Source organism: Mustela lutreola, chromosome 10 (assembly GCF_030435805.1).
Source record: "Mustela lutreola isolate mMusLut2 chromosome 10, mMusLut2.pri, whole genome shotgun sequence".
Lineage (NCBI taxonomy): Eukaryota > Metazoa > Chordata > Mammalia > Carnivora > Mustelidae > Mustela > Mustela lutreola.
In genome coordinates this window covers 15,578,142-15,603,586 of record NC_081299.1, presented here as the reverse complement: position 1 = coordinate 15,603,586, position 25,445 = coordinate 15,578,142, and the positions used below count along the sequence as shown (strand labels likewise).

The window sequence follows — 25,445 nt, the reverse complement described above, 5'->3', positions numbered from 1 at the left end:
CCCAGCCTCCTGCCTGCCTCACCCCGCAGGCCTCAAGAGCCCTGTCATCTCTGTCGACCCGCCCAGCAGCACTGTGCAGCAGGGACAAGATGCCAGCTTCAAGTGCCTCATCCACGACGGGGCAGCTCCCGTCAGCCTGGAGTGGAGAACCCGGAACCAAGCACTGGAGGGTGAGCTGGTGGGGTGGGGGAGGCAAGCAGGATCCTAGAGGCCACTGGGAAGATGGGATCGCTGCTGTGGGTGGGGCCAAGGCTGAGGAGGCCCCTCCCCTCTGGGGCCTCACTGTCTCCTAGGTGCATGAGGAGAGGGCTGAACCCGGGAGTCTCCAGGGACTCCCATCTGCCACCTGGGACCCTGTGAGTTAGGCTGGAGGGGTTGGGGATTCGGGGCCAAGTTACACCTACTGTCATCACAGAGGCACAAGGACAGCCTCACTGACCATACCCTGCCCCATGCCAACTCCACAGACAATGTCCACATCAGCCCCAACGGCTCCATCATCACCATTGTGGGCGCCCGGCCCAGCAACCATGGTGCTTACCGCTGCGTGGCCTCCAATGTCTACGGCATGGCCCAGAGCGTCGTGAACCTCAGCGTGCATGGTGAGCAGCTTTGGCCTGGTCTCTGCCTCCTGCTTCCAGCCCTGATTCTGAGCTCACGACCTCCAAGTTTCAATTCTGCCTCTAGCCAACACCTCCCTCTTGGCCATTCTCCCTCTCGGCCTTGGTTTCCATGTTGATGCAGAAGAGTCCCCACCGGGCAATTACTGAAACAAGGGTTGTGACGGGTAGAGCCCTGCCTGTGTGTTAGCAATGTCGTTCCTCTGGGTAGGGCCCCCTACTGTGTCTGTGCTCCCCGAGGGCCCCGTGCGGGTGAAAGCAGGCAAGTCCGTCACCCTGGAATGTGTCAGCGCTGGGGAGCCCCGTTCTTCGGCTCGCTGGACCCGGATTGGTGCCCCCACCATCGTGGAGCAGTGGCTGTATGGGGTCGTGGACAGCCACACAGTGTTGCAGGTGAGGCAAGTGTTCCCCTGGGAAGGAAGAAGGAATGGCTGGAAGGATGGTTGGACGGGTGGGTGGGTGCTTGGATGGGTAGATGGGCGAGTGGGTGGTTAGGATGGATGGATGTGTGGTAAGTGAATGGGGGGGGAGATGGGGGCTGGGCAGGTGGGTTGATGGACAAGTGGTTGGGCAGACTAATGGGCTGGATGTCTTGAGTAGGAGCCCTCAAGCAGCCAAACAGGAGACCTGGCAGCGGAGGGAAGCGGGAAAGGCAAGCCAGACCTGGGGGCTAATGCCCAGGTGCCTATGTGTGCCCACTTACCCAGCATCCTTGCTTTCTTCCAGATCTCATCGGCTAAACCATCAGATGCGGGCACCTACGTATGCCTGGCTCAGAATGCACTGGGCACAGCACAGAAGCAGGTGGAGGTGATCGTGGACACGGGCGCCGTGGCCCCAGGGGCCCCCCAGGTCCAAGTTGAAGAAGCCGAGCTGACCATAGAGGCTGGACACACAGCCACCCTGCGCTGCTCAGCCACAGGTGTGGACGGGGGCTGGCACCTGGGGCAGGCAGAGCAGTGTGGCCCTAGGGCCTGAATGGTAGACGTGAGATCTGAAGATGCTAGTGTACCCAGGGAGGGGACTTCGCTGCTGGCACCACCCAGTGATGGCTGAGGTGCCCACTCAAGGAACCCTATGAAGGGATGAGACCACCCGGTCGCTCCACAGTCTCAGGCCCGGCTCATCCCCAGGGTAGCCCAGTGACTTCTGTATCTTTCTCTCCACTCTGCAGGCAGCCCTACACCCACCATCCACTGGTCCAAGCTGCGCTCCCCGCTGCCCTGGCAGCACCGACTGGAAGGTGACACACTCATCATCCCCCGCGTAGCCCAGCAGGACTCAGGCCAGTACATCTGCAATGCTACCAGCCCCACCGGCCACGCCGAGGCCACCATCGCCCTGCACGTGGAGAGTAAGGCACTCGCCCACCCTCCTTGGGATACCCTCTCTGCCTTGCATGGAGGTCTGAGCCCCCGGGCTGGACTATATCCTGGGAAGAACCCCAGGAGTGCCATGCAGAGGGCCCCGTGCCCCGCAGCCCCCCAGAGCCTGCCCTTGTCTGAGACCCACCTCCCCTCCTGGCATCCTTGCTTCCCTCATCCCCAGCCCTCTGCTTCCTGATCCTTTGGCAGGACACCTGTGTCTTACAGCTGCTCCCACCCTGACCACTGCTCTTCCCTGCCCTGACCTCTGTGTCCCCGCCCTGCCCCCAGGCCCACCATACGCCACCACGGTCCCGGAGTACGCTTCGGTGCGGGCAGGGGAGACACTGCAGCTCCAGTGCCTGGCTCATGGGACACCCCCGCTCAGCTTCCAGTGGAGTCGCGTGGGTGGCAGCCTCCCCGGAAGGGTGACCGCCAGGAACGAGATGCTGCGCTTTGAGCCCGCGGCCCCCGAGGACTCAGGTCGCTACCATTGCCGGGTCACCAACAAGGTGGGCTCGGCAGAGGCTTTCGCCCAGGTGCTTGTTCAAGGTGAGCAGCCCTGGCTCAGGCAGGGCAGAAGGGCTTCTAGGAGAAGAACATTCCTTGCGTGCTAAGATGGGGGTTTTCTGGATCCTGGGAAGGGGAGACATCAGGGACATTTCTCTCTCTCTCCCTCTCTTTCTCTCACACACATGCATACACACAGAACCTCATACATGTCCCCACAGGCTCCTCTGGCTCTGTCCCGGCCACTGCTATCCCAGCAGGATCCACGCCCATCGTTCAAGTCACACCTCAGCTGGAGACCAAGAGCATAGGTGCCAGCGTTGAGTTCCACTGTGCCGTGCCCGCTGACCGGGGCACCCAGCTCCGTTGGATCAAGGAAGGGGGTCAGCTGCCTCCTGGCCACAGTGTGCACGATGGGGTGCTCCGGTGAGCCGGGGGGTAGGCCAGACTGAGCTTGAGCCCCTCAGCCCAAGGTGCATGGGGGCTGTTAGGATATTCATCCCGTGGGGCTCAGATGAAACTGTTTCCTTGGGCAAGTCTCTTCCACTCTCTGAGCCCAAATGTTCTCACGCATACAACGGCTTATATGAGACCACATGAGACTATCTAAGGCATGTGAAAGGCCTTCGGTAAATACTGGCTCTTGTTTATATCCTGATCAGTAGTGTAGGGGAGAGGGGACAGGCTCCGAGGCTGGATACATACACATGACCCAGGTCTCGGCTCTGCTGCTCTGTACTGGTGTGAGATCTTGAGATCTGACCATGGTCTTGGCCTAGGACGGGTGTGGTGACGTGTGTCTGTGTTCCTGGCCTACCCTACTCCTTACCTACCTCATGAAGTTCATGGGAGACCAGAAGCTCACAGCCAGTACTAACCTCTGATGGCTCTGAACTTCTGTGCCATTGCAAAGCATTCTTGTCAGCTGTTTATATTTGCTGATGTCTTATTATTTTTTCTTTACAGAATCCAGAACTTGGACCAGAGCTGCCAAGGGACATATGTTTGCCAGGCCCATGGACCGTGGGGACAGGCCCAGGCCAGTGCCCAGCTGATTGTCCAAGGTAGGCTGGTGCCTTCGGACCCCTCCTAAGGGCAGGAGACAGAGATGAGGGCCCAGGGACTGTGTTCCCCAGGAAGCCCCTTAAATGTCTATGAATAAAGAGAAGTACTCGATGCTATCTTGAGTCCAGCACAGTACAGGAGACCTGACAGACACTGCAGGGAAGAGAGGAAAAAAGAAGATGGGGGCAGCGAGTAGGGGCTCAGACCAACCAATGCAGAAGGACAGCAGACACTCAAGTGAGGGAACCTGCAGACAAGTGCGAGTGTTCAGGAGCGAATGCACAAGAAAGCACATGGACACTGGGGGCTCCGGGCTCATGTCCTTGGGCTAGGTGCGTGGCAGACTGGCCTCACTCTGCCTCCACTTCCCTCCTCCCCAGCCCTGCCCTCGGTGCTCATCAACATCCGGACCTCCGTGCAGACCGTGGTGGTTGGCCACGCCGTGGAGTTCGAGTGCCTGGCCCTGGGTGACCCCAAGCCTCAGGTGACGTGGAGCAAAGTCGGGGGGCGCCTGCGGCCCGGCATCGTGCAGAGCGGAGGCATTGTGAGGATCGCCCACGTGGAGCTGGCCGACGCAGGACAGTATCGCTGCACCGCCACCAACGCTGCCGGCACCACCCAGTCCCACGTGCTGCTGCTCGTGCAAGGTGAAGGCCAGCAGGGACCTCCGCGGGGACAGGGGGCATCACCAGGAAAGCGGACACGTAGCCGTCACCCTCGAGGGCACCTGCTCTGATGACGGAGCCCCACAGCCCAGTCTGATGGCAGAGATGACCTAAACACAAAACAGACACACGAGAGTGCGAAAGAACAGAGAATGCAGGGCCGACACGCCTCTGTGTCTTCAAAGGCAGCTCCTTTTCACCCCAACCCCCACGACCTGCCCCCAGACTGACAGCCGTGGGGGGCGGCACAGCGTTCCCCGGGGTGTGTTGAAGCGTCTCAGGCTGCGGAGTCCAATGGACCCGTCCCTGAGCCCCGACTGCCCCGTCCATGTGTGCAACCAGCAGGGAGCCTCATCTGTGACCTGGGGACGCAGTGTCTCCCTTCAGAGCCAGTGTGAGGATGGAATGAGTCAGGACACGGCCTGGGCTCTTAAATGGTGGCTGTCATCATGTTGATGGCTGGTGTCTCCTTCCCACTCCTAGCCTTGCCCCAGATCTCAACACCCCCAGAGGTCCGTGTGCCTGCTGGTTCTGCAGCCACCTTCCCCTGCATGGCCTCTGGCTACCCCACCCCTGACATCACCTGGAGCAAGGTACGTGCCTGGCAGGGGCACAGTGGGCATACCTGAGGGGCAGGGGCTGGGTCTTCACCATCTCGGTGCCCCCAGGACCTGACCCAGGCTCGGCACAGAGGTCATGCTCAGTGTTCAAGGGTGGGCCTGCGGCACGGTGGGAGGCAAACCATGCGGAGGGGCGGGCCAAGGCCCGGCTCTGGACTGTGGGTGTGTTTGCAGCTGGATGGGAACCTGCCGCCTGACAGCCGCCTGGAAAACAACATGCTGGTGCTGCCCTCCGTCCAACCTCAGGACGCAGGCACCTACGTCTGCACGGCCACTAACCGGCAGGGCAAGGTTAAAGCCTTTGCCCACCTGCAGGTGCCAGGTAAGACGACACCTTCCCGACTCCAGACTCAGCAGTCGCCCTGCCCACTGCCTGGGGAGGTGTGGTTCTAACCGCGTTCCCTGCCCACAGAGCGCGTGGTGCCCTACTTCACGCAGACCCCCCACTCCTTCCTGCCGCTGCCCACCATCAAAGACGCCTACAGGAAATTCGAGATCAAGATCACCTTCCGGCCCGACTCAGCTGATGGTAAGCCAGAGAGAAGCTGCCGTGGGGTAGGGATCTCCTAGAGTAACCCCCGCCGCTATCTGAGCCATCGGGTGACCCCCGGGTCTTACCCAGCTCCCTTAGCTCCCTCTGTCCTGCAAGCCCCAGGTCTGCCTTCTGGGCCCTCCCTTGTGCCTCCTCCTGTCTCTCTGCCCCTCTCTGCAGTACCTCCGACCTCTGCCGGGCACAACCCCACGCAGCCTCCTGCCCCAGCTTCCTGATCCTTCTGTTCTCCTCCTTCCGTCCTTTGTCTCCATCTCTCAGCCTTCCCTTTCCTCTTTCTCTTTCTCTCTCTCTCTCCCTCTCCATCTCCTACGGCTCTCTGACTTTCACTGTCCAGGCCTCCTGCTCTACTCTGGTGAGTCTCTGCCTCCCTGCCTTCCTTCAGGTAGGCCCTCTGGTGTGAGTGAAACAAATTCCCTGTCTTTAGGCGCTCTGAGCCAGTCCGATCCAGAGACCGTGAGAAGGCCTGGCTGTGCAGGGCGTGTGGAGGGAGGGACAGGAGCTGGAGAGTGACCGCTCCCCGGCTGCGGTCACTCACATTTGGGGATAGGTGGCCAGGGAGCCTGTGGCTGGTGGGGGGCCCCGACACAGCTGTGCCCTCCCCCCACCCAAGGGATGCTGCTGTACAATGGCCAGAAGCAGATCCCAGGGAGCCCCACCAACCTGACCAACAGGCAGCCTGACTTCATCTCCTTCGGCCTCGTCGGGGGAAGGCCCGAGTTTCGGTGAGACCTTCGCCCTCCCCATTTACGAGGGAAGGGGGCTGGGGACCAGACTGCGGGGTTTCAGTCAGGCACACACCCCCGGACTGAGCCGAATGAAGGAGGATGGAGGAGGCGCGGCCGTTACCCTCGGTGACCGCCCGATCTGCCGGAGCGGGCGCTGTGTGTCGGCCCGCCGTGGGAGGAAGCCGCCTAGACTCGCACAAAACTCCGGCCGAGATGCTCAGTGGTGCCGAGCATGTCTTTGCTGAGTGGGACCCCTGCAGACCAGGACTTGTCCGTTCATTCGCTCAAAAACTATTTGCTGGACACCTGTCTGTTCTGTGCCAGGCACTGATACAGACAGATCGAGTTCTGCCCTCGGGGCAATAGATGACTTTGGCTGGGGAAGAGTAGCCATAAAGAGGGAAAGCAGCAAGGTGATCCCCAGGGCCACAGAGCCAAGGGCAGTTAGTGCCCCGCGGCTGCTCTGGGTAAGCCCTAGGGATGGGGGGTGTGTCGGGGAGGAAAGGATCTGAGGAAGCGGCAGGGTTGGGGTGAGCTGGGGGTGGGTGATGGGGGAGGACAAGGCAGGGACAGGAACTAGATCAGAACTTCAGGAAACAGTGACATCACCTCTCCCCAGGCTGGGCCCCCTGCCCGGCCCTTCTGACCAGCCCCGTACGCTCTCTCCCACCCTGGCCCCACCCTGGGGAGCAGGTTTGACGCAGGCTCGGGCATGGCCACCATCCGCCACCCCACGCCGCTGGCGCTGGGTCAGTTCCACACCGTGACCCTGCTGCGCAGCCTAACCCAGGGCTCCTTGATCGTGGGCAGCCTGGCCCCGGTCAACGGAACCTCTCAGGTGAGGTCCCACTGCCCCCCCCACCCCCACTTCTAGCCCCCTCCCCTCCTCTGCCCAACCCATCTGCCATCCGGGCTTTTCCACTCCCCAGGGCAAGTTCCAGGGTCTGGACCTAAACGAGGAGCTCTACCTGGGTGGCTACCCCGACTACAATGCCATCCCCAAGGCGGGGCTGAGCAGCGGCTTCGTAGGTGAGCCCCCACCCGGCCTCCATGCCTGGCTGAGCCTCGGCAGGCCGGCTGGCAGAGCCTATGGGGAGTCTGGGAGCACCGCGGAGTGTGGGCTGTGGGCTGGGCAGGCCTCCTGGCACCCTCCGCTGTCCTCATCATGGTCCCCCACCACCCAGGCTGTGTCCGGGAGCTGCGCATCCAGGGCGAGGAGATCGTATTCCACGACCTCAACCTTACAGCGCACGGCATCTCCCACTGTCCCACCTGTCGGGACCGGCCGTGCCAGGTAACCCTACAACACCATGCGCCCCTCACTACCCCCAGCTGCTGCCCCTCCACCCGGATGACCACCCTGGGAAGTAGGGGAGAGCCAGGGGGTTCTCTGCCTGACTTCTGGGGCGGCTTCACAGAACGGGGGCCAATGTCAGGATTCGGAGAGCAGCAGCTATGTGTGCATCTGCCCGGCCGGCTTCACCGGGAGCCGCTGTGAGCACTCCCAGGCCCTGCACTGCCACCCAGGTGTGTGACCCACCCTTCCGGTCACTGCCGCCCCAAGTGCTCGCCTCTGCCCGTAGCAGCTCCTCCATCCCCCCCACCCCAGGGCTGACCCTACTTAGCTCACTCTGTCACTCACCCAAGTGCTCACCTCTCCTCACAGCTACTGACTTCGATCCCTGCCACCCTAACACCCACTCTGCTCCCCGAGTTCTCACCCCTGACCCCAGTGCCCAGCTACTCGTCCTACCCCTGTCACTGCTGCCGGGCACCCCTAACACCCCAGGCACCTATCTCCTTCCCAACTCTCACCAAAGTCGCCCATGACCTGCCTCCCGGATACCCAGCACCGCACACAGCTACCCCATGACTCCTGCATTTCCCTCCTGTGCTGTCCCCCACCAAGCCTCCTTGGTGCTCCCTACCCTGCTGTCGTCCGTTCCTCCTGCCCAGTCTCCGGATGCAGTCCTCCCAGGCTGGTCATGGCTCTGGGGCTGCAGTAGGTAGGGCTATAGCATCAGGACCCCGCCCTCTCCCAGGCCACCTCAGTGTCCTTCTTGCTGGCTCCTCTGTCCCCCAGAGGCCTGTGGGCCAGACGCCACCTGTGTGAACCGGCCTGATGGCCGAGGCTACACCTGCCACTGCCACCTGGGCCGCTCAGGGGTGAGGTGTGAGGAAGGTGAGTGGAGCTAGACCAGAGTCCCTGGGGGAGCCCGGGATGGAGGAGGGAAGCTGGGCAGGGACACTCGGAGGTCACAAAGGGCTGTGTGGATGATAACATGAGTCCAGAGCCAGAAGGCCTCAAAGTCACCAGGCTAAACCTCTGCCCAGCCTGAATCCCTCCCAGGAGGGTCTGTAAAAGCCACCTCCCCACTCTCCCCTCCAAACTACCCCACCCCCACCGACCTACCCCACCCCACCGACCTACCCAACCCCCACCCACCCACCCACCCCCCACCCCCCACCCCCCCCACCCCTCCCCGCTTCCAGCCTGTTCTGTGGGGCCTGAGGGCAGGGACTCCTGTACAGCTGTAGCTATTACCCAGCCAGTCCTGAGCCCCAGGGTCTGGAGCGGGCCAGGCAGGGGAGCTGGGACCCCCTCTGAGCCTGGCTGAGCTGTGGCTGCCGCAGGTGTGACAGTGACCACCCCCTCCATGTCGGGCACTGGCTCCTACCTGGCACTGCCCGCACTCACCAACACACACCACGAGCTGCGCCTGGACGTGGAGTTCAAGCCACTGGCACCCGACGGCATCCTGGTGTTCAGCGGGGGGAAGAGCGGGCCCGTGGAGGACTTCGTGTCCCTGGCGATGGTCGGCGGCCACCTGGAGTTCCGCTACGAGTTAGGGTCAGGTAAGCGTGGGACACCAAGGACAGATGGGCTCTGGGCGCCGAGCTGTGCACCCCCCTCGGCTCCCCATGCCCTAAGGAGGGCTGGAGGAGTACCCTCAGAAGTCAGACCGACCCGAGTCCCCTGTTCAGTGACATCCGTTCTCCACATGGGAGTTTGGGCAAGTCTCCTAGGCCTCTGTCGGGTTCCTCCTGGAATGTCCTGTCCGCTCAAGTACCTGTATGGAGTGGGCAGGAGGGACCCTCTGCGAGCGCCATCCCCATCTGGCATCCCCCCACCAGGGCTGGCCGTGCTGCGGAGCCCTGAGCCACTGGTCCTGGGCCACTGGCACCGAGTGTCCGCCGAGCGTCTGAACAAGGACGGCAGCTTGCGCGTGAACAGCAGACCCCCAGTGCTGCGCTCCTCGCCAGGCAAGAGCCAGGGCCTCAACCTGCACACACTCCTCTACCTCGGGGGCGTGGAGCCCTCTGTGCGGCTGCCGCCGGCCACCAACATTAGCACTCACTTCCGTGGCTGCGTGGGCGAGGTGAGCAGCAGCCCCCAGGGGCCCGCAGGGGAGGAGAGGGGAGGGAAGAAGAGGGTGCAGGCCAGCTCCCCCCTACCCCTGACCCCACAGCAAGCCTGGGCACTTTCCTGCCAGCCTCAGTTCCCTCCTCTGTGCAGCGGGTCACTCCATCGAGGAGCGACCACCGTGCTGGATATCCCTGGAACACAGGAGGTCTTCAGCTTAGGTTCCTCCGTCGCCTGTGCTACAACCCCCGTTAACACCCATATTCCCACTTGGGATCCCAGCTACCCTCCACTGGGCAGCCTGGCCTCTGCCCCCGGTATGCCCAGAGCCCCTCAGCGTCCCTGTGCCACAGGTGTCCGTGAATGGGAAGCGGCTGGACCTCACCTACAGCTTCCTGGGCAGCCGGGGCATCGGGCAGTGCTACAGCGGCTCCCCTTGTGAGCGCCAGCCTTGCCAGAACCGTGGCACATGCATGCCAGCCGGCGAGTACGAGTTCCAGTGCCTGTGTGCAGACGGCTTCAAAGGTGTGCGAGCCCACCCCTGACCCTGGCTCTGGCGCGGGGGGATGGCAGGGGAATCGAGGGGAGGGTGCAGAGAGGAGGGGCAGCTGCCTTGACCCACACCTGCTCATGGTGCCTTGGCCCGCAGGAGACCTGTGTGAGCATGGGGAGAACCCCTGCTGGCTCCTTGAGCCCTGTCTACACGGGGGCACCTGCCAGGGCACCCGCTGCCTCTGTCCCCCCGGCTTCTCTGGGCCCCGCTGCCAACAAGGTAACTGTCCCGGCTTCTCCCCACCTCCCACTTGTGGCCCTGGGGGCGACACACGGGGCCCGCAGTGTCTGTGCCTGCTGACCGCACCTGCCTCTCTTCATAGGCCCTGGACAAGGCACAGCAGAGTCCGAGTGGCATCTGGAAGGCAGCGGGGGTAACGGTATGTACTTCCTGTGGCCAGAGAGGCTTATCTCCTCCCTGGCCTCCCATGTCAGCCCATCTCCCAAGGAGCCCACACTCTTGTTTCTGGCCTGTGAGCAGGACAAGGCCACGCGAGAGGCTCATTGGGCTCAGAGTGAGGGAACAAAGAAGAGCCCAGCAACACAGAGCTGGAGCACGCCCGATACTTCTGGCTAGCTGAGCCGGCAAGGCCGCCCGGGGTGGGTCCTTGAGCCACTCTGACCTCAGTTTCCTCCTCTACGTTCACACATCCTGTCAACAAACTCTTTTGTGCCCGTCCTTGCCGTTGAGGCAGGAAATACACGATGAACAAGGCAAGACCTACCTTCTCAAGGATTCCACAGGCTATTTAAAAGCAGTGATCATTTTTTTTTTAAAGATTTTATTTATTTATTTGAGAGAGAGACAGTGAGAGAGAACATGAGCGAGGAGAAGGTCATAGGGAGAAGCAGACTCCCCATGGAGCTGGGAGCCCAATGTGGGACTCGATCCCGGGACTCCAGGATCATGACCTGAGCCGAAGGCAGTCGTCCAACCAACTGAGCCACCCAGGCGCCCCGCAGTGATCATTTTTAAAAAAAAATCAGTGTTTATTAAACTTTCAGGGATGCTGGGCTAACTGTTTTGTATATAGCCATCTTTTTCCTTCTCACTAATGTGATAGGAGCAGTAGTGGTAGAGCAGCTAAGAACACGGGCTCTGGATTGAAATCCTAGCCCTGCCGCCTACTAGCTGCATTCCCGTGGGTGAGTCACTTACCCTTCTGTGCCTTAGTTTCCTTATGTGTAAAATAAAGAGGAGTGACATTCTTCCACAAGGGTTGGATAAAAGTTTGTGTCAGGATACAATTACTTAATGTACTCGAAATGCCTAGAACAACGTCTGGTCGACAGTAGGTGCAGAATGTTAGCTTTTATTAACATTATGTCTAATCCACAGGATTATTGTAAGGATCCCTTTAAATGAAAGGGTGCTTGCAGCCAGCTGTGACACCCCTCGTAGGTTATTTGGCACACAGTAGGTGCTCAGGAAATGTTCACTGTTCGCATCTTTGGGTGGACAGTGGCCAAGTGCCCCTACCCTTCTAGGCCCACAGGGACCAGCACTGGCCTGAAGATGGGTCTGAGCAGGTAGGGCTGGGGATGCTGGAACCACACCCAGTATGGACACTGGGGCCTAAAGGTCTGGGTGGCCATGCTGGCTCCCCACTTTCTGGGCAGGTCGCTCACACCCACCCCAAGCCTGTCTTCCCCTCCCCTCTGTAAGAGAGAGGGAACACAAGGGCTCTGAAACTTCTATGTGCCAGGGACCTAGGTGGCCAGCTCTCCTGGTCTGCTCAGGGCTGAGGGGGTCTCTCGGGATGTGAACTTCAGGAACTAAAACCAGGACAGGACTCAGCAAATAGGGACAGTTGTTCATCACCCTATCTGGACCCTACTGAGTACATAAAATAAAATACATAGGATTTCAGAGGAAACCCACTGTACTGAGATAAAGTTCTCAAAATATTTAAAATTTTCCGATGATGTATTAGTGACAAATCATAAGTCCTGCTATGGCCCCTTGGGTTTGCTGCCCACATGCATAACGGAAGGAACAACTCCATTTCACTGAAATGAGAGCCCCAGTATCTCTCCGTCCAAGTTCACAGGCCCCTGACCTGTGTCCAGAGCCCTCTGGGGTCTCTGGAGACTGCAGGCTCAGGGCCCCCATGGTAGCACACGTTGGGGTGGAGGTAGGGGTCCGGAAGCCAGCACGGTGGCCGCCCCATCCAGGCGAGCAGGGATCTCACTGTCCCCACATCCTCCCGCAGATGCCCCTGGACAGTATGGAGCCTATTTCCACGATGGTGGCTTCCTTGCCTTCCCTGGCCGCATCTTCTCCAGGAGGTAAGATAGGTGCCAGGGGAGCCATTGGGTTCAGGGAGGGGAGCAGGAACCTGCAGCTTCTTCCCCCTCACCCGCCTCCTCCACTCCCAGCCTGCCTGAGGTCCCAGAGACCATCGAGCTGGAAGTTAGGACCAGCACAGCCAATGGCCTCCTGCTCTGGCAGGGCGTGGTGAGTGTGGGCGTCCAGCCCGGTCTCAGGGTCGCCAGCCCCCTGGTGGGAGAGAGGAGGGTGGAGGCCGCAGCAGGGGTCTCGGCTCTCTAGACAGGGAACCCCAACGACCCTGTGCTTCCCTGGCAGGATCTGGGAGATGCCAGCCGCAGCAAGGATTTCATCAGTCTCGGGCTTCAGGATGGACACCTTGTCTTCAGGTGGGTCCGGGCACCTGCCCCTTCCTTCCCCTCCCTGGACCCCCGTACCCCTTCAGGGTCTGCCCCTCTGCTCGGTACCATGGCTCCTCCCACGAGAAGCTGCAGCCCTCCCAGGACCCCAGCCCCCCAAACCAGCTCCATCTGGCCCAGCTCTCACTGTCTTGGCCCTGTGTGACTGCAGCTACCAGCTGGGCAGTGGGGAGGCCCGCCTGGTCTCTGAGGACCCCATTGATGATGGCGAGTGGCATCGGGTGACCGCACTGCGGTAAGAAAGGCCCCCCAGGCACTGGGGTGAAGGGCACAGAGTTCTGGGGTAGGACAGGATGCTGCCTGCCTTGTACAGGGAGGCAGGCTTTGAGCTCTGGGAGAGAACTTAAAGCCTAGGCGGGCGGAGAGCCCACCAGCCTAAACACAGACACCATGGCGGGTGGGGGGGAGGGCAGACACCCAAGGGGACAGGTGACAGCTGAGAGAAGTACCAAGAAGCTGTGTTTGTGGGGCTAGATCTCATCCAGTGGTGGAAGGAAAAAGCTCCAAGCAGGAGCAGGCCTTCCTGTCTGGCATCTTTGTGGCAAAGGGAGGGGTCCCTTGGAACTGGTGATGAGGCCCCCACCCCTGTTCCGCCAACAGAGAAGGCCGGAGAGGCTCCATCCAGGTGGATGGTGAGGAGCTGGTCAGCGGCCAGTCGCCAGGCCCTAACGTGGCTGTCAACACCAAGGGCAGCATCTATATCGGTAAGTCCCAGGCTTGGACCCCGGTACAGGCCTCGGGTGCCCTCCCCAGGACCAGGGAAGGAATGGGGCCCCCACGGAGCTAGGATAGGCCAGGCTGCGGGAGCTGACATGCCTCGTCCTCCCCCGGTGCCTGCAGGCGGAGCCCGCGATGTGACCACACTGACTGGGGGCCGCTTCTCCTCGGGCATCACCGGCTGCATCAAGAACCTGGTGCTGCACTCGGCCCGGCCCGGCGCTCCACCGCCACAGCCTCTGGACCTACAGCACCGTGCCCAGGCTGGCGCCAACACCCGCCCCTGCCCCTCATAGGCGGCTGCCTGGCCCACACGGACTCCCGGGCAGCGTCCCAGCCCCACGACGTCGAGTATATTATTATTAATATTATTATTATGACTATTTTGTAAGAAACTGAGGCAATGCCACGCTTTGCTGCTACTGCCCTGGGCTGGACTGGAGGGTAGACATGCCACCCCCAACACCAGCACCCCTGGGCCGAGCCGCGGGCTGGTAGGTAGGGCAGGTCGGATGAGAGCCGGTGCCTCAGAGGGCTGCCAGGACTGGGGGTCAGACGCAGTAGCCGAGTGGGCTCAGAACTGTCACCGCCGCTGGAGAGCCCCTCCCCCCACAGAGCTGGGCTGTCCCCGTCCCACGGCCCTCCGGCAGCCCTCAGTCCTACAAGAGCCAACCATGGCCCACAGCCTGGTGCCTCACCAGCTCCCTGGAACAGGGGGCCTCGCAATTGCCTTTGCCACCCTCCTCTGGGTGGGGAAAGCTCTTTAGTGCCAACTGTGGAACAAAAGGCAGCTCACCCCTGGACAGGCCACCTCCCCCCTTCCCCCTCCCCCACCAGCCCATGTCCCAGCCCCTTTCACTTCTGCCTAGCCAGTCGGGCCACCTGCCTCTGGCAGCCTCCACCTCCCACTGAGCCCTCCTGGCCTGCAGCCCCCCACCCCACCCCTACTCCCCAACACCTGGCCCAGGGCCCCTGCCCCTCAGGGGCGGCAAGGGAAACTCTACCCCAGCTCTTCCCCGGAGCTGATACAGGCAGAGCCCAGCACTGAGAGGGTCTCCCCACCCACACCAGGCCATATCCCCCCACTGATCTGGAAGTGAAGGCCCAGGGGACATGGGGGGAGGAGGGCATTGGTGGTTGAAAAGAGTTAGTGCCTTGGGTGGGGGATGCCAGGACTCATGACTGGGAGGGACAGGAAGGGGACATGACAGCCCTTCCCCCATCTGCGGGAGCCTGAGGGCCCAGCTGGGGGCACGTGACCTCCCCACCAGCAGCCCGCAGATGTGGGGTCAGGACGCCTGGCCTCTGTGTCCTAGAAGGGACCCTCCTGTGGTCTTTGTCTTGATCTTTCTTAATAAACGGTGCTATCCCCGCCAGAGCTGTCTCCTGTGCCCCTGACTGGGGCTTGACTCAGTGGAACCCGAGGGGGGCCCGGGGGGTGGGCAAAGGTGGGCAGGTGAGTTCTGGGAGTGAAGAAAGGCAGCTGTGGGGGGGTGAGGCCCCTGCCCCCGCCCTTCTCAGATCTAGCAGGGTGCCAGAGGCCACCCGAGTGACAGGGCTGGTTAGCTCCATGTCCCTCACGACACCCACAAGGCAGGAGAGGAACAGACTGAGTCTGAGGCTTTTGTGACATGCCCAAGGTTAGGTGGCCCTCCTGGGGATGGGGTAGAGCCCTAAGTCTGTCTGACCCCAGAGCCCAGGCTCCTATTTCCAAAGCTACAGCCTCTAGGGATGTCCTCCCTGATCCTGGAAGGCCAGCCCACTTGGCTACAGCCCCCCAGGAGCCACCTGGCCAGGACACGTGTAACAGATGGTGCAGCCAGGGCAGAGGCCCTGGGCACCAGCCCACCAGGCCCGCCAGTGGGAGGAGCAGCAGCACCAGAGGAGGCCCACGAGAAGGCCAGCAGAGGCTAGGACTAGTGAGCAGACCAGCGCCACACCTCGGAGCCGGGAACCTGCAGAAAGAAAAGGAAAGCCCACTCAGGCCGCACCCTAGGCCTGTTGCCCTGTACTTGTCACATGGGGAGGGATAAGTGTGACCTTGGTGGGAGGAGTGGAAGCAGGTGGGAAGCAAGAGCCATCTACCTCCCAGAGGAGCTGTTGTACCCTGCTGTTCAGGGGCCCAGCCTGTGATGGGTGTCCTCTGGGCGGCCATCTGGAGGGTTTCTGCAGAACTGAAAGCTGAGGGGAGCGTCAGGGTCTTGGACACAGGGCCATCAGTACCGCCTGCCCGGCTGGGCACCAGAAGGGGACCTGCAGCAGGAAATAATAGAGGAACACACAGAACTTTCCAGGGCTTGACTTGGGCTCACTGAAGCCTCCCCAAACCTGTCTGAGTTTGTTACTATCAGTATTTCCATTTCATATAAGGAAAGTGAGGCCTGGAAAAATTAAGTCGCTTGCCCAGGTCACAGAGCAGGAAGTACTAGGGGAGGACTTGAGCTCACACTGCCCAGCTCCAGCGCCCAGGGTTACAAATGGGGCTACTTCTCAAGAAGGAGGAAATGTCTGTACTGAGCATTCTCTGGCCACCAAGCACCATGTTGGGCACTGGGCTCTTTACCTGTGGTATTTCACTTAGTTTAGGACAACTCCAAACGTTAGGTTTATCAGCACCTACAGCCAGGTGTTTAATTTGCAGTAAACAACGTGTTGAACCGTACATGGCAGCCCTGTTTGCAGATGTGGCATCTTAGATTCCCAGAGCTTCCTGGGTACTCCGTTTTGGTCCCCCTGTCCACAGAAGTCATTCCTGGTCATGCTACTCCCTGACTCTATGACCTTGGGCAAGACATTTCTCCTTCCCTAGGCCTCAGTTTCCCCATACATAAAACATGGGAGTCAGACTGGACAATGGTTTCCAAAGTAAGTCTTGAAGATTCAACTCAAGTTGATGTCCCTTGATAGGACATCAGTCAGCCAGGGTCTGGGCCTCCATGTCCAGTTAAATAGAGCATCTCTTCCTCTTGGTCCTCTGCAAAATTCCACTTAGGAAAAGCTTCCACCACTGAAATACCATTTAGAAGCAGCTGGACTAGATGACTTCCAGCATCATTCCGGCTCTAACTTGCTCTGATTCTCAGATAGTCCAGTCTACACAGGTTCCCCACTCCTGCCCTGCCCCTGCCCCCAGTCTCTGCACTGAGGCCCTGCCCCAGGGAAGGGGAGTCAGCCCTAGTTTCCCTCCTAGCAGCTCAGCAGGGCCCAGGCCGCACCCATCACTGACCTCTGCAGTTGGCTGGTGGCCAGGAAGCCTGGTCACTACCATCACCACAGTTGTCCACGCCCCAGCGATCGCACACCAGGCTTGGGGGCACGCACCTGCCATTCCGACAGCGGAAGTAGGCACCGCAGGCTCCTGGGGCCAGGAGGGGAGGCATGAGATGGGGACCCTGAGCCAACGCCTGATGCACAGGGATGCGTAGCCCTATAGTGAGTGAACATGGGAGTTGGGAACCACAGAGAGCTGCTTCTGTGTGCGTGCAGATGAAAGCATAGGTGGAGACAGGTGTATGGTCCTCAAGATGATGCGGATGGCTGACATTTACTGATTCCTGTCTGATGCTGGCCATGGCTCTCAGCGCTTCACCCACATCCAGCTCCTGAAGTTCTCACAATAACCCTACACGATAAACACGGTTTCCACTCCCATTTCAGAGATCAGAAGACAGGCACAGAGAGCTCAGGTCACTTGGCCAAGGCTACACAGCTTGTATCAAAGCAGCAGATGAGGAATCCAGTCCCACGCTCAGGAATGCCACCCTCCCCCAGCACTCTGGGCCTCCTTGTCCCGATTTCCATCCCTCTGCAGCCCTCCTCACCTCAGCAGAACATGGATTCACTTGGTTATTTGTCAATAGCCCGTCTCCCCTACCATGATGTCAGCTCAGAGAGGACAGGGACTTCTCTGCTGTTCATCGCTCTATCCCTAGAGCCTAGAACAGCACCTGGCACATTGCAGGTGCCCCTGTAACATTTGTTAAATGAATGAATATGCACGCAGGTGAATGAATTGTATGACTTGATGTGCATGGTGTGCAGAGAGGCTGACTTACCCAGCATCCCATTCTGTGAAGAAAAGCTGGTTCGGTGGGGTTGCCCAACACCCTGGCTCAGGGGTGGGCATGGGAATCAGAGCACTCCATTTCCTGGCTCCAGAAATGGACACATAGCCCACATAACTACTCAAACTTGGCACTGGCACTCTTGCTAGAACCATAAGAAAAGATGCTCGCTCTCTATTTTGTTGATGTTAGAGCTATAATGGTGACCATGGGTTTGGAGCTGCGGGATCATCTTACTGCCAGATAGAAAGAGAAGCTGCCTGAGAGGGAGGCCAAGCAGATTCCCACAATGCAAAGACAGAGAACAAGGACACAGAGCCCAGGGGCCATTATTTGAACTGCTGGATCCAGCTCTACCTGAACCAACACCTCAATACCCCAGTTACAGGAGTCCCTCCCCATTCTCCTTTGGCTAAACCAACTTGAGTCGGGTTTCTTTTGTCTACAGATGAAAATAAAGACTACATAACAGGTATGGAGATGTAAGGGTGAATGTGACACAAAACACAAACAGTGGTGTGGTTGTGTATGGGCAGTCATGTGTGAGGGTCAGTGAAGGCGTGTGTGCAAGAACCAGGCAGCCTGTGCCTGCAGGTGTGAGTGACGGGGACTGCGTGTGTGGCCTAATGATGTGAAATGAACCCTTCTTCATTCAAGTGACAAAATTGATCTAAGGAAGCCAGAGCTATGATAGGGCTTCACCACTGCCTCCTTTCGGGAGTCCATGCGAACGAACACAGACGCCAGCAGCATCCCTGGCTCTGGCTGACAGCGGCACTTGCAAGCAGGCAAGGCCACGGGGAGAGAGGGGGAGGGTACGGAGGGAGGGGTTAATTCTCCATCAGCCAGTGAGCGCTGTGTGCAACACATCACAGGCCCCTGGGCCTGCTGCAGCCTGTGGAAGCCCTATGGAAGCCTAGGAGACCCCAAGGCGACCACCTTGGCCCTAAGGATTTAGAGTCCAAATTTCCCATAGTTCCTCCTAGAGCCAAAGACTAAGGGAGAAGAGAGAAAGAATCTAAAATCCAAAATTCAGGGGCGCCTGGGTGGCTCAGTCAGTGAAGCATCCAACTGTTAGATTTCGGCTCAGGTCATGATCTCAGGGTCGTGAGATCGAGCCCCACAACAGGCTCCATGCTGGGCCTGGGGCCCGCTTAAGATTCTCTCTCTGCCCCTGCTTCCCACCCCTGCTCTTGGTCACACACACAATAAATAAATAAATAAAATTCAAAATTCAGACTGGGTACTAGGTCAGGGGAGAAGAAGGTGGGCCTTGTCTAAAGAGGCCATGAGGGGGGCGCCTGGGTGGCTCAGTGGGTTAAAGCCTCTGCTTTCGGCTCGGGTCATGATCCCAGAGTCCTGGGATCGAGCCCCGCATCGGGCTCTCTGCTCTGCAGGAAGCCTGCTTCCTCCTCTCTCTGACTGCCTCTCTGCCTACTTGTAATCTCTGTCTGTCAAATAAATAAATAAAATCTTAAAAAATAAAGAGACCATGAGGGACGCCTGGGTGGCTCAGTTGGTTAAGCAGCTGCCTTCGGCTCAGGTCATGATCCCAGGGTCCTGGGATCGAGTCCCACATCGGGCTCCTTGCTTGGCAGGGAGCCTGCTTCTCCCTCTGCCTCTGCCTGCCTCTTTGTCTGCCTGTGCTTGCTCGCTCTCTCTCCCTCTGTCTCTGACAAATAAATAAATAAAATCTTTAAAAAAAAAAAAAAAAAAAAGAGGCCATGAGACGGCCCCTGGGGCTCTGGCGGACCAACTCAGTGTTAAAGGGCCGTCCATGGGGCTCCTGGGTGGCTAAGTGGGTTGGGCCTCTGCCTTCAGCTCAGGTCATGGTGTCAGGGTACTGGGATCGAGCCCTGTGTCGGGCTTTCTGCTAGGGAGGGAGCCTGTTTCCCCCTCTCTCTCTGCCTGTCTCTCTTGCCTACTTGTGATCTCGCTCTCTGTCATATAAATAAATAAACTCTTTAAGAAAAAAAAAAAAAAAAGGGCCATCCAGGGCCTGGCACATTGAAGTCTAGCTCCCAGTGAGCCTGCATCTGAGTCTCAAAGTGCTTGCACTCCCACATTTGAATCCCCAGCCTGGATATCTTGCCAGCATGGGCACTAAAGTTTCTCTGTGCTTTTGGAATCTTCTGGTTTGGGCAGCTTGCCTACTCGCCATCACCGGACACAGCCTCTGCTGGGACACACGGGAGTATCTCCAGTCCTGGGGAAGCCTGCGGGGGCTAAAGCCTTGAACTCACTTTGAACAAGAGGACATGCACTCGAGCCGCTGAAGCCCAGCTGTGCCGCTTGTGAGCGGGGAGGCCTGGGCACTTTTCCTAACCTCCCTGAACCTGTTTCCCACTCAAAAACAGGAGGACAAGGAGACAGGTGTGGTGCGGCCGGGAGGCCCAGACCCATCGGCACGCGAAGGGCAAAGGCAGTGGGTACCAAGTGACTATTAACTACTGTGAGTTCCCCTTCCTTGCTGTCGCTGACAGCCCTGAGGGTCCTCACTCCGCTTCCCTGCAACCCTCTGAAGGGCTGAGCCAGGACAGAAGAGCCATGCGTGGGGCGCCTTGGTGGCTCAGTGGGTTAAGCCGCTGCCTTCGGCTCAGGTCATGATCTCGGGGTCCTGGGATCGAGTCCCGCATCGGGCTCTCTGCTCGGCAGGGAGCCTGCTTCCCTCTCTCTCTCTCTGCCTGCCTCTCCATCTACTTGTGATTTCTCTCTGTCAAATAAATAAATAAAATCTTTAAAAAAAAAAAAAAAAGAAGAGCCATGTGTGAACTTGAGAGTGTGTAAGGTATATCTAAGTGTGCAAAGTGGTGCTGTCTGTGTAGGAGGTGTGTGATGTAATGTATACTGTGTGGGAGTGTGCGGTATGGGATGTGCGTGGCTTGTGTGTCGCAGTGTGCGAGGCACGTGGGTGGGTGAGTTGTGTAAATGAGCGCAGACTTCTGAGTTGTATGCACATACACAGTGTGTGAGTGTGGGTGTTGGGATGTGAGGTTTGTACGTGTGGGGTTGTGTGAATGAGTGTGCAGTGTATGAATAAAGGTGTTGAGGTACGAGGGGTGTGAGTGTGGGTCATGTGAATGAGTGTGCAGGGTGTGTGGGGATGTGTGCCGTGGGCGGGTGTTGAGGCGTGAGGTTGTGAGTGGTGTTGGATGTGAGGTGTGGGAGTGTAGGAATGGTGTGGGAGAGGGAGTTGTGAACAGGTGAGTGTGTATGTGTGAATGAGTGTGTAGGCCATGAGGGTTGAGTACAGTGAGTGTAGGTGTTGGGTGTGAGGTGTGTGAGGGGGTGGTGTGAATGAGAGTGCAGGGTGTGTGAGCGGGGGGTTGGGTGTGAGCGTGTGGGGTGGTGTGAATGAGTGTGCAGGGTATATGGGGTACGTAGCGTGCATGGGTGTTGAGGCGTGAGGTGTGTGAGTGGGGGGCCGTGTGAATGAGTGTGCAGGGTGCGTGTGGGTACTGGGTGTCAGGTGTGGGAGTGCGTGGGAGTTGGGAATGGGTGAGTGTGTGCTGGCGTATGTCGGCGGCTGGTAGGGGCTGGTAGGGGGACTGCCATCGGGGCCCTGGGAGTCAGATTTATTGGGTCGACTCCGGGGGTCTGGAATGCCCCCTTCCCTCCTCCCCCTCCCCCCGGGAGCGCGCTCAGCCCGCTACCAGTCCCCTTGCCCCAACTTCGTCCAGGCTCCAGCAGCCGCCCCCATCCTCCACGCTGCAGGTGCCACACCGGTGACCCCAGGCCCACAGCTGCCCCTGGCTCGGGGCCCCCGGTCCCAGCCAACAGCCCCCACCCACCCAGCCGGAAAGAGGTGGCATCGCCCACGAAGTCCACGCGGGGCTGGCGGCCTCTGGTGAGCAGGCGGAGGCCCAGGAAGGGCCCGGAGGACGCTACAGCTGCCGGGATGGTCAGGCCGCAGAGAGGGGCCCCCAGGGGCCGCGGCGCCCCCGGCGGGCCCTCGTAGAACTGCAGGTAGGACCCGGGGGCGCACCGGTCGGCCGGCGCGGTGGAGGAGGCGTTGGACGCCTGGGATGCTGGGGGCGCCCGCGCCGCCGCGGCCAAGCTGTAGACCAGGAAGAAGCGGAACTGGAATCGAATTCTGTCGCCGGCGGCCGCCGCCCCCATCCAGAGCCAGCAGTCGGTGTCCGGGGCCACGAAGTAGAACCTGCGCGAGGCGTAGTGCGAGCGCAGCAGCAGCCCGGCCCCCTGCCACGTCTGCCCGCAGAGGTCCACCAGGTCGGCTGCAGGAAAAAGCACAAACCCTGGAAACGCGCGGCCCGGTTTCGAGCCCTGCCCACTGTGTGACCCCCAGGTAAGTCACTCACCCTCTCTGAGCCTCGGTTTTTTCATCAACAAAATGGAATGATTGCCCAATCTCAGAATTTTGAGTAATTTAATTACTCAAAGGGTTGAGTAATTTAATTCAAGTCCTCAATCTCTTATTCAAAAGCTCTGGAATACGTTTCAGAATTTTCCAGATTTTTAGAAAGGTAAGGTAGGTAATACAGGAGATTATGTTGCAGCCCTCCATGATCAAACACATTTTCTAGAGCAAGTCTGCTGACATAACCCTAAGCATGACAAATAAAGACAAGAAACAGCCTCCTATCAGTTCAAGTCAAGTGTCACCTGTACATTAGTTAAGAAGGAGTTTTGGCTTTCAGAGTTTCTCTTATTTTGGAATTGAAACTAGAGGACTGTGGGCAGGTAAAGGTTCAGCGCTCAGGACAGTGCTGTGCATTTAATGAGTGTCACAGAAGCGTTAGCTATTATTAGTACCTTATCCCCGGAGGGGTAGACTCAACTGGGCCTCTGCCTACTCCAGCCTTTCCCTTTTGCTCTTTGGAAAAGAACCCTAATATCTCTCAGCTGTCAGTGAGCAACCTACCAGGTTGTCTCCTGGTCATTGGCCTAAACCAAGCTTTGTAATCCTGATTCAATTTGCAGGGTTTAGGGATTGACTTGGGACCCAATTCTGGCCAATGAGATTGAAGAGGTTTGCTGAGGGCTCCTGGAAAAGGTTTTCCTCTCTGATTTAAAAAAAAAAAAAAAAAAAAAAAAAAAACCTGAAAGCAGTTGTCTGAGGATGCAAGGGCCGGGGCCGTAGCAGCCATTTTGCAAGGATAAGGTCATGAGAATCATGAGAAATCATGAGAATCATGGAAAACGTCAACATGGTGGAGCTGCTAAATTAACCATTTCTGGAATCATCTGTGGCCACTCTTCTTGAGTGAAATAGCAAATGTCCTTATCAGTTAAACTCTGTTAGTTTGGTATCTGTTACTTACATCCCAAAACATCCTCACTGCTACAGAGTTGTTGCGAGGACTGAATGAGATAATGTGCAAATAATCAAACTAGCTCTGATTTTTGTAAGGATGGAAAAGAGGAAGTGGCTTTTCTGGTGCATAGTAGGGACACCAGTGGGTGTTAAGGACCAGCCAGGATGTGGGTCTTTGGGGGAAGAAATTCACTGTCAGGGCTCTGGATGTGGGAGCATTGTCTCAAATCTTCGCAGATCTAGTAAAGCCGGAACCTGCCCTAAAGGCCAACAATGAAAGAGGGAGGCTTGGAGAATGAATGAGTTGAGCACCTTTTATGTGCCCGGAGCTAAATGTCTTACACATTTATCTCATCTTATATGCATAGTAATAATAGTCCCTTAAGGAGCAAGGGCCCTTATTCCCACTTTGCTGGTGCAGAACCAGAACCGGAGAGGTGAAGCCGTGATGTCACTGAGAGTATGAACACGGACTGTCTGACCCCAAAGTTCACAGTTGTTGTTGTCCACCGCCTCCTTCCCCATACACACTCCAGACTCCTATTTCTGGGTGACTTGGAGTTCCAGCCTCCCAGAGGAGTTTGGAGTACCAAACAAGACCAGTCACAAGACTTTCCAGCCTCCTCCAATTCAAGGGGTCCCAGCCTATCATGGGGTTACGGTCTCTAAGGGTGGGAGGACCTGACCCCCTGCTGACCCCAGCTGAACCCCCCTCAGGCTCACCTGTTTCCAGAGCAGACACAGCCAGTGCAGCCGCCCCCAGCAGAAGCAGCCTTTGGGGCAGCTGCCCCAGACAGACCTCCATCCAGGCCCTGCTGTGCCCAGCAATGGGGCAGACTTGCAGGATCATCAGTTTGGGGTCTTTGGGGAGACTGGGGGGGGGCCTGGCAGAGACTGTGGCAGGACACAAGGAGCAAGGGGAGGTAAGTCCATCAGCCCTCTGGTCTCTTTATAGTGATCTTTGTGCTCCAGATCCTTCTTCAGATCAGGATTGTATCTAAGGTTGCCATGGAGATTTGGGGCTGAGGCTGGAGCCTGGGGAAAGTAGGCGGGGAAGATGGCCACTCACCCGCTGCCAGATAGGAACCAGGAACCTCAGATCCGGTTCACCCACAAGGCTTCTGGGAGGGGGGCCCACAGTCTCAGGGAACTGCTGAGCTCTGGATAAATTGACACCTTAGGGCTGAGCTTGAGGGAGGCCCAGCACATCAAAGGGCGGCTCTCAGGGCCCTACAGACGCAGCAAGTGGCAAAGTAGTGCTGGACCAGGAGGCCCTACCCCAGGGCCTTTGCACTCACAATTCCCTCCATGTGAAGTGCTCTTCTCCCATAGCATTCCATGGCTGGCTTCTTCAGGTCATTCAGGTTTGGGGTCACATGTCACCCCCTCGGACCACATTTCTCAGACCACCTCTCAGTGTGAACTGGTGCTTTCCTTCCTTGTCACTCAGTCACATCTCCCCAAATATATTACTTCAGCACTCACTCGAATAACTTGGCTTACAGATATCTAGTGTATATTATCTACTGGTCCCACTAAAATTGTGTTCCACAAGGGTTATGTTGATCTCTGAACCCCTAGGTCATAGCACAGTGCCTGGCACAGGACAGGCATCCAGAAAAGAAGAATAAATACATGGTATTAAGCACATGACCTCTCTTTTGCTAGGTTCAGCTTCCCCACATATCAAAGAAAGGACTTGGGCCATTTCAGAACTTGTCCAAAACTTGTTATTAGACCAACATTTTTCATGGGGCACCTGGCTGGCTCAGTCAGTGAAGCATGCGACTCTTGATCTTGGGGTTGTAGGTTTTCCCCTGTTGGATGTAGAGATGATTTAAAAATAAAATATTTTTGGGCACCTGGGTGGTTCAGTTGGTTAAGCCTCTGCCTTCGACCCAGGTCATGATCTCAGGGTCCTGGGATCGAGTCTCACACCGGGCTCTCTGCTCAGTGGGGAGCCTGTTCCTTCTCTCTCTCTCTGACTGCCTCTCTGCCAACTTGTGATCTCTCTGTCAAATAAATAAATAAATTCTTTTTTAAAAAAAAATAAAAATTTTTTTTAAAGATCAGTTTTTTCTAAAGTTTTCTTACATGGAATATTTTATTTTGTTTTGTTTTATTTTATTTGAGAGAGACAACATGCATGAGCATGGGGGAGGAGCAGAAGGAGAGGGAGAAGCAGACTCCCCACTGAGCAGGAAGCCCAACATGGGGCTCCATCCTAGGACCCCAAGATCATGACCTGAGCCTAAAGGCAGACCCTTAGCTACTGACACACCCAGGTGTCCCTACATGGAAGCTTTAATATATAAATGACAGTTCCAGTTTCATAGGTTTGTAATAAGGATTGAGTCACTTGATACAAGCAGGATACTGAGAATAGTGTCTGTCACACAGTAAGTGCGTACCCAGGACATGCTAGGTGGGATGCTGACTCTTAATGTCACTATTACTTAAACAGAAGTGCACCACGTTTCAAGAAGTCCCCAGGTGTAATCTTTGAGACACACCTCAGGGTCCCGAGACTCTATGGGAAGGTTAAAATCAGTGGCCCTGGGGCGCCTAGGTGGCTCTGTCAGTTAAGCATCTGACTCTTGGTTTCAGCTCCAGTCATGATCTCCGGGTCATGAGAGCCCTGTGTCAGGCTCCATACTCAGCGT

General features: G+C 58.0%; 2 protein-coding genes across 5 annotated transcripts in view; one reads left to right on the top strand and one right to left on the bottom strand.

Annotated features, from left to right (window-relative positions):
* The window catches only part of HSPG2 (heparan sulfate proteoglycan 2), a 98,770-nt gene extending 83,951 nt beyond the window's left edge, over positions 1-14,819 (top strand). For all 4 annotated transcript variants that reach the window (XM_059138362.1, XM_059138360.1, XM_059138364.1 and 1 more), the window contains 29 exons: positions 30-170; positions 468-602; positions 832-1,013; positions 1,347-1,542; positions 1,795-1,974; positions 2,276-2,536; positions 2,716-2,920; positions 3,461-3,558; positions 3,940-4,206; positions 4,708-4,817; positions 5,019-5,166; positions 5,257-5,373; positions 6,008-6,119; positions 6,816-6,960; positions 7,052-7,151; positions 7,307-7,416; positions 7,541-7,649; positions 8,206-8,304; positions 8,757-8,978; positions 9,258-9,502; positions 9,840-10,011; positions 10,136-10,258; positions 10,362-10,418; positions 12,252-12,327; positions 12,418-12,496; positions 12,626-12,696; positions 12,878-12,961; positions 13,327-13,430; positions 13,567-14,819. In XM_059138362.1, the coding sequence (XP_058994345.1) occupies positions 30-170; positions 468-602; positions 832-1,013; positions 1,347-1,542; positions 1,795-1,974; positions 2,276-2,536; positions 2,716-2,920; positions 3,461-3,558; positions 3,940-4,206; positions 4,708-4,817; positions 5,019-5,166; positions 5,257-5,373; positions 6,008-6,119; positions 6,816-6,960; positions 7,052-7,151; positions 7,307-7,416; positions 7,541-7,649; positions 8,206-8,304; positions 8,757-8,978; positions 9,258-9,502; positions 9,840-10,011; positions 10,136-10,258; positions 10,362-10,418; positions 12,252-12,327; positions 12,418-12,496; positions 12,626-12,696; positions 12,878-12,961; positions 13,327-13,430; positions 13,567-13,739 (4,121 nt within the window). In that variant the 3' untranslated portion in view covers positions 13,740-14,819. The remainder of the gene's footprint in view (positions 1-29; positions 171-467; positions 603-831; positions 1,014-1,346; positions 1,543-1,794; positions 1,975-2,275; positions 2,537-2,715; positions 2,921-3,460; positions 3,559-3,939; positions 4,207-4,707; positions 4,818-5,018; positions 5,167-5,256; positions 5,374-6,007; positions 6,120-6,815; positions 6,961-7,051; positions 7,152-7,306; positions 7,417-7,540; positions 7,650-8,205; positions 8,305-8,756; positions 8,979-9,257; positions 9,503-9,839; positions 10,012-10,135; positions 10,259-10,361; positions 10,419-12,251; positions 12,328-12,417; positions 12,497-12,625; positions 12,697-12,877; positions 12,962-13,326; positions 13,431-13,566) is intronic.
* A 391-nt stretch (positions 14,820-15,210) lies between these two features.
* On the bottom strand, positions 15,211-23,587 carry LDLRAD2 (low density lipoprotein receptor class A domain containing 2). The gene is made up of 5 exons (XM_059137435.1): positions 23,506-23,587; positions 21,299-21,742; positions 16,670-16,801; positions 15,529-15,696; positions 15,211-15,398 (listed from the first exon to the last, which is right to left on the bottom strand). The coding sequence occupies exons 1-5, from the start codon at positions 23,585-23,587 to the stop codon at positions 15,211-15,213; spliced, it is 1,014 nt and encodes a 337-aa protein (XP_058993418.1).
* Between the last annotated feature and the right edge of the window lie 1,858 nt (positions 23,588-25,445).

Coding starts and splice junctions, on each gene's coding strand:
- LDLRAD2 (XM_059137435.1), bottom strand. CDS start 23,587: ATGGAGGTCTGTCTGGGGCAGCTGCCCCAAAGGCTGCTTCTGCTGGGG. Junction 21,743..23,505: donor TGTGTCTGCTCTGGAAACAG/GTGAGCCTGAGG, acceptor TTTTTCCTGCAG/CCGACCTGGTGGACCTCTGC. Junction 16,802..21,298: donor TGCCACCTCTTTCCGGCTGG/GTGGGTGGGGGC, acceptor TCCTGGCCCCAG/GAGCCTGCGGTGCCTACTTC.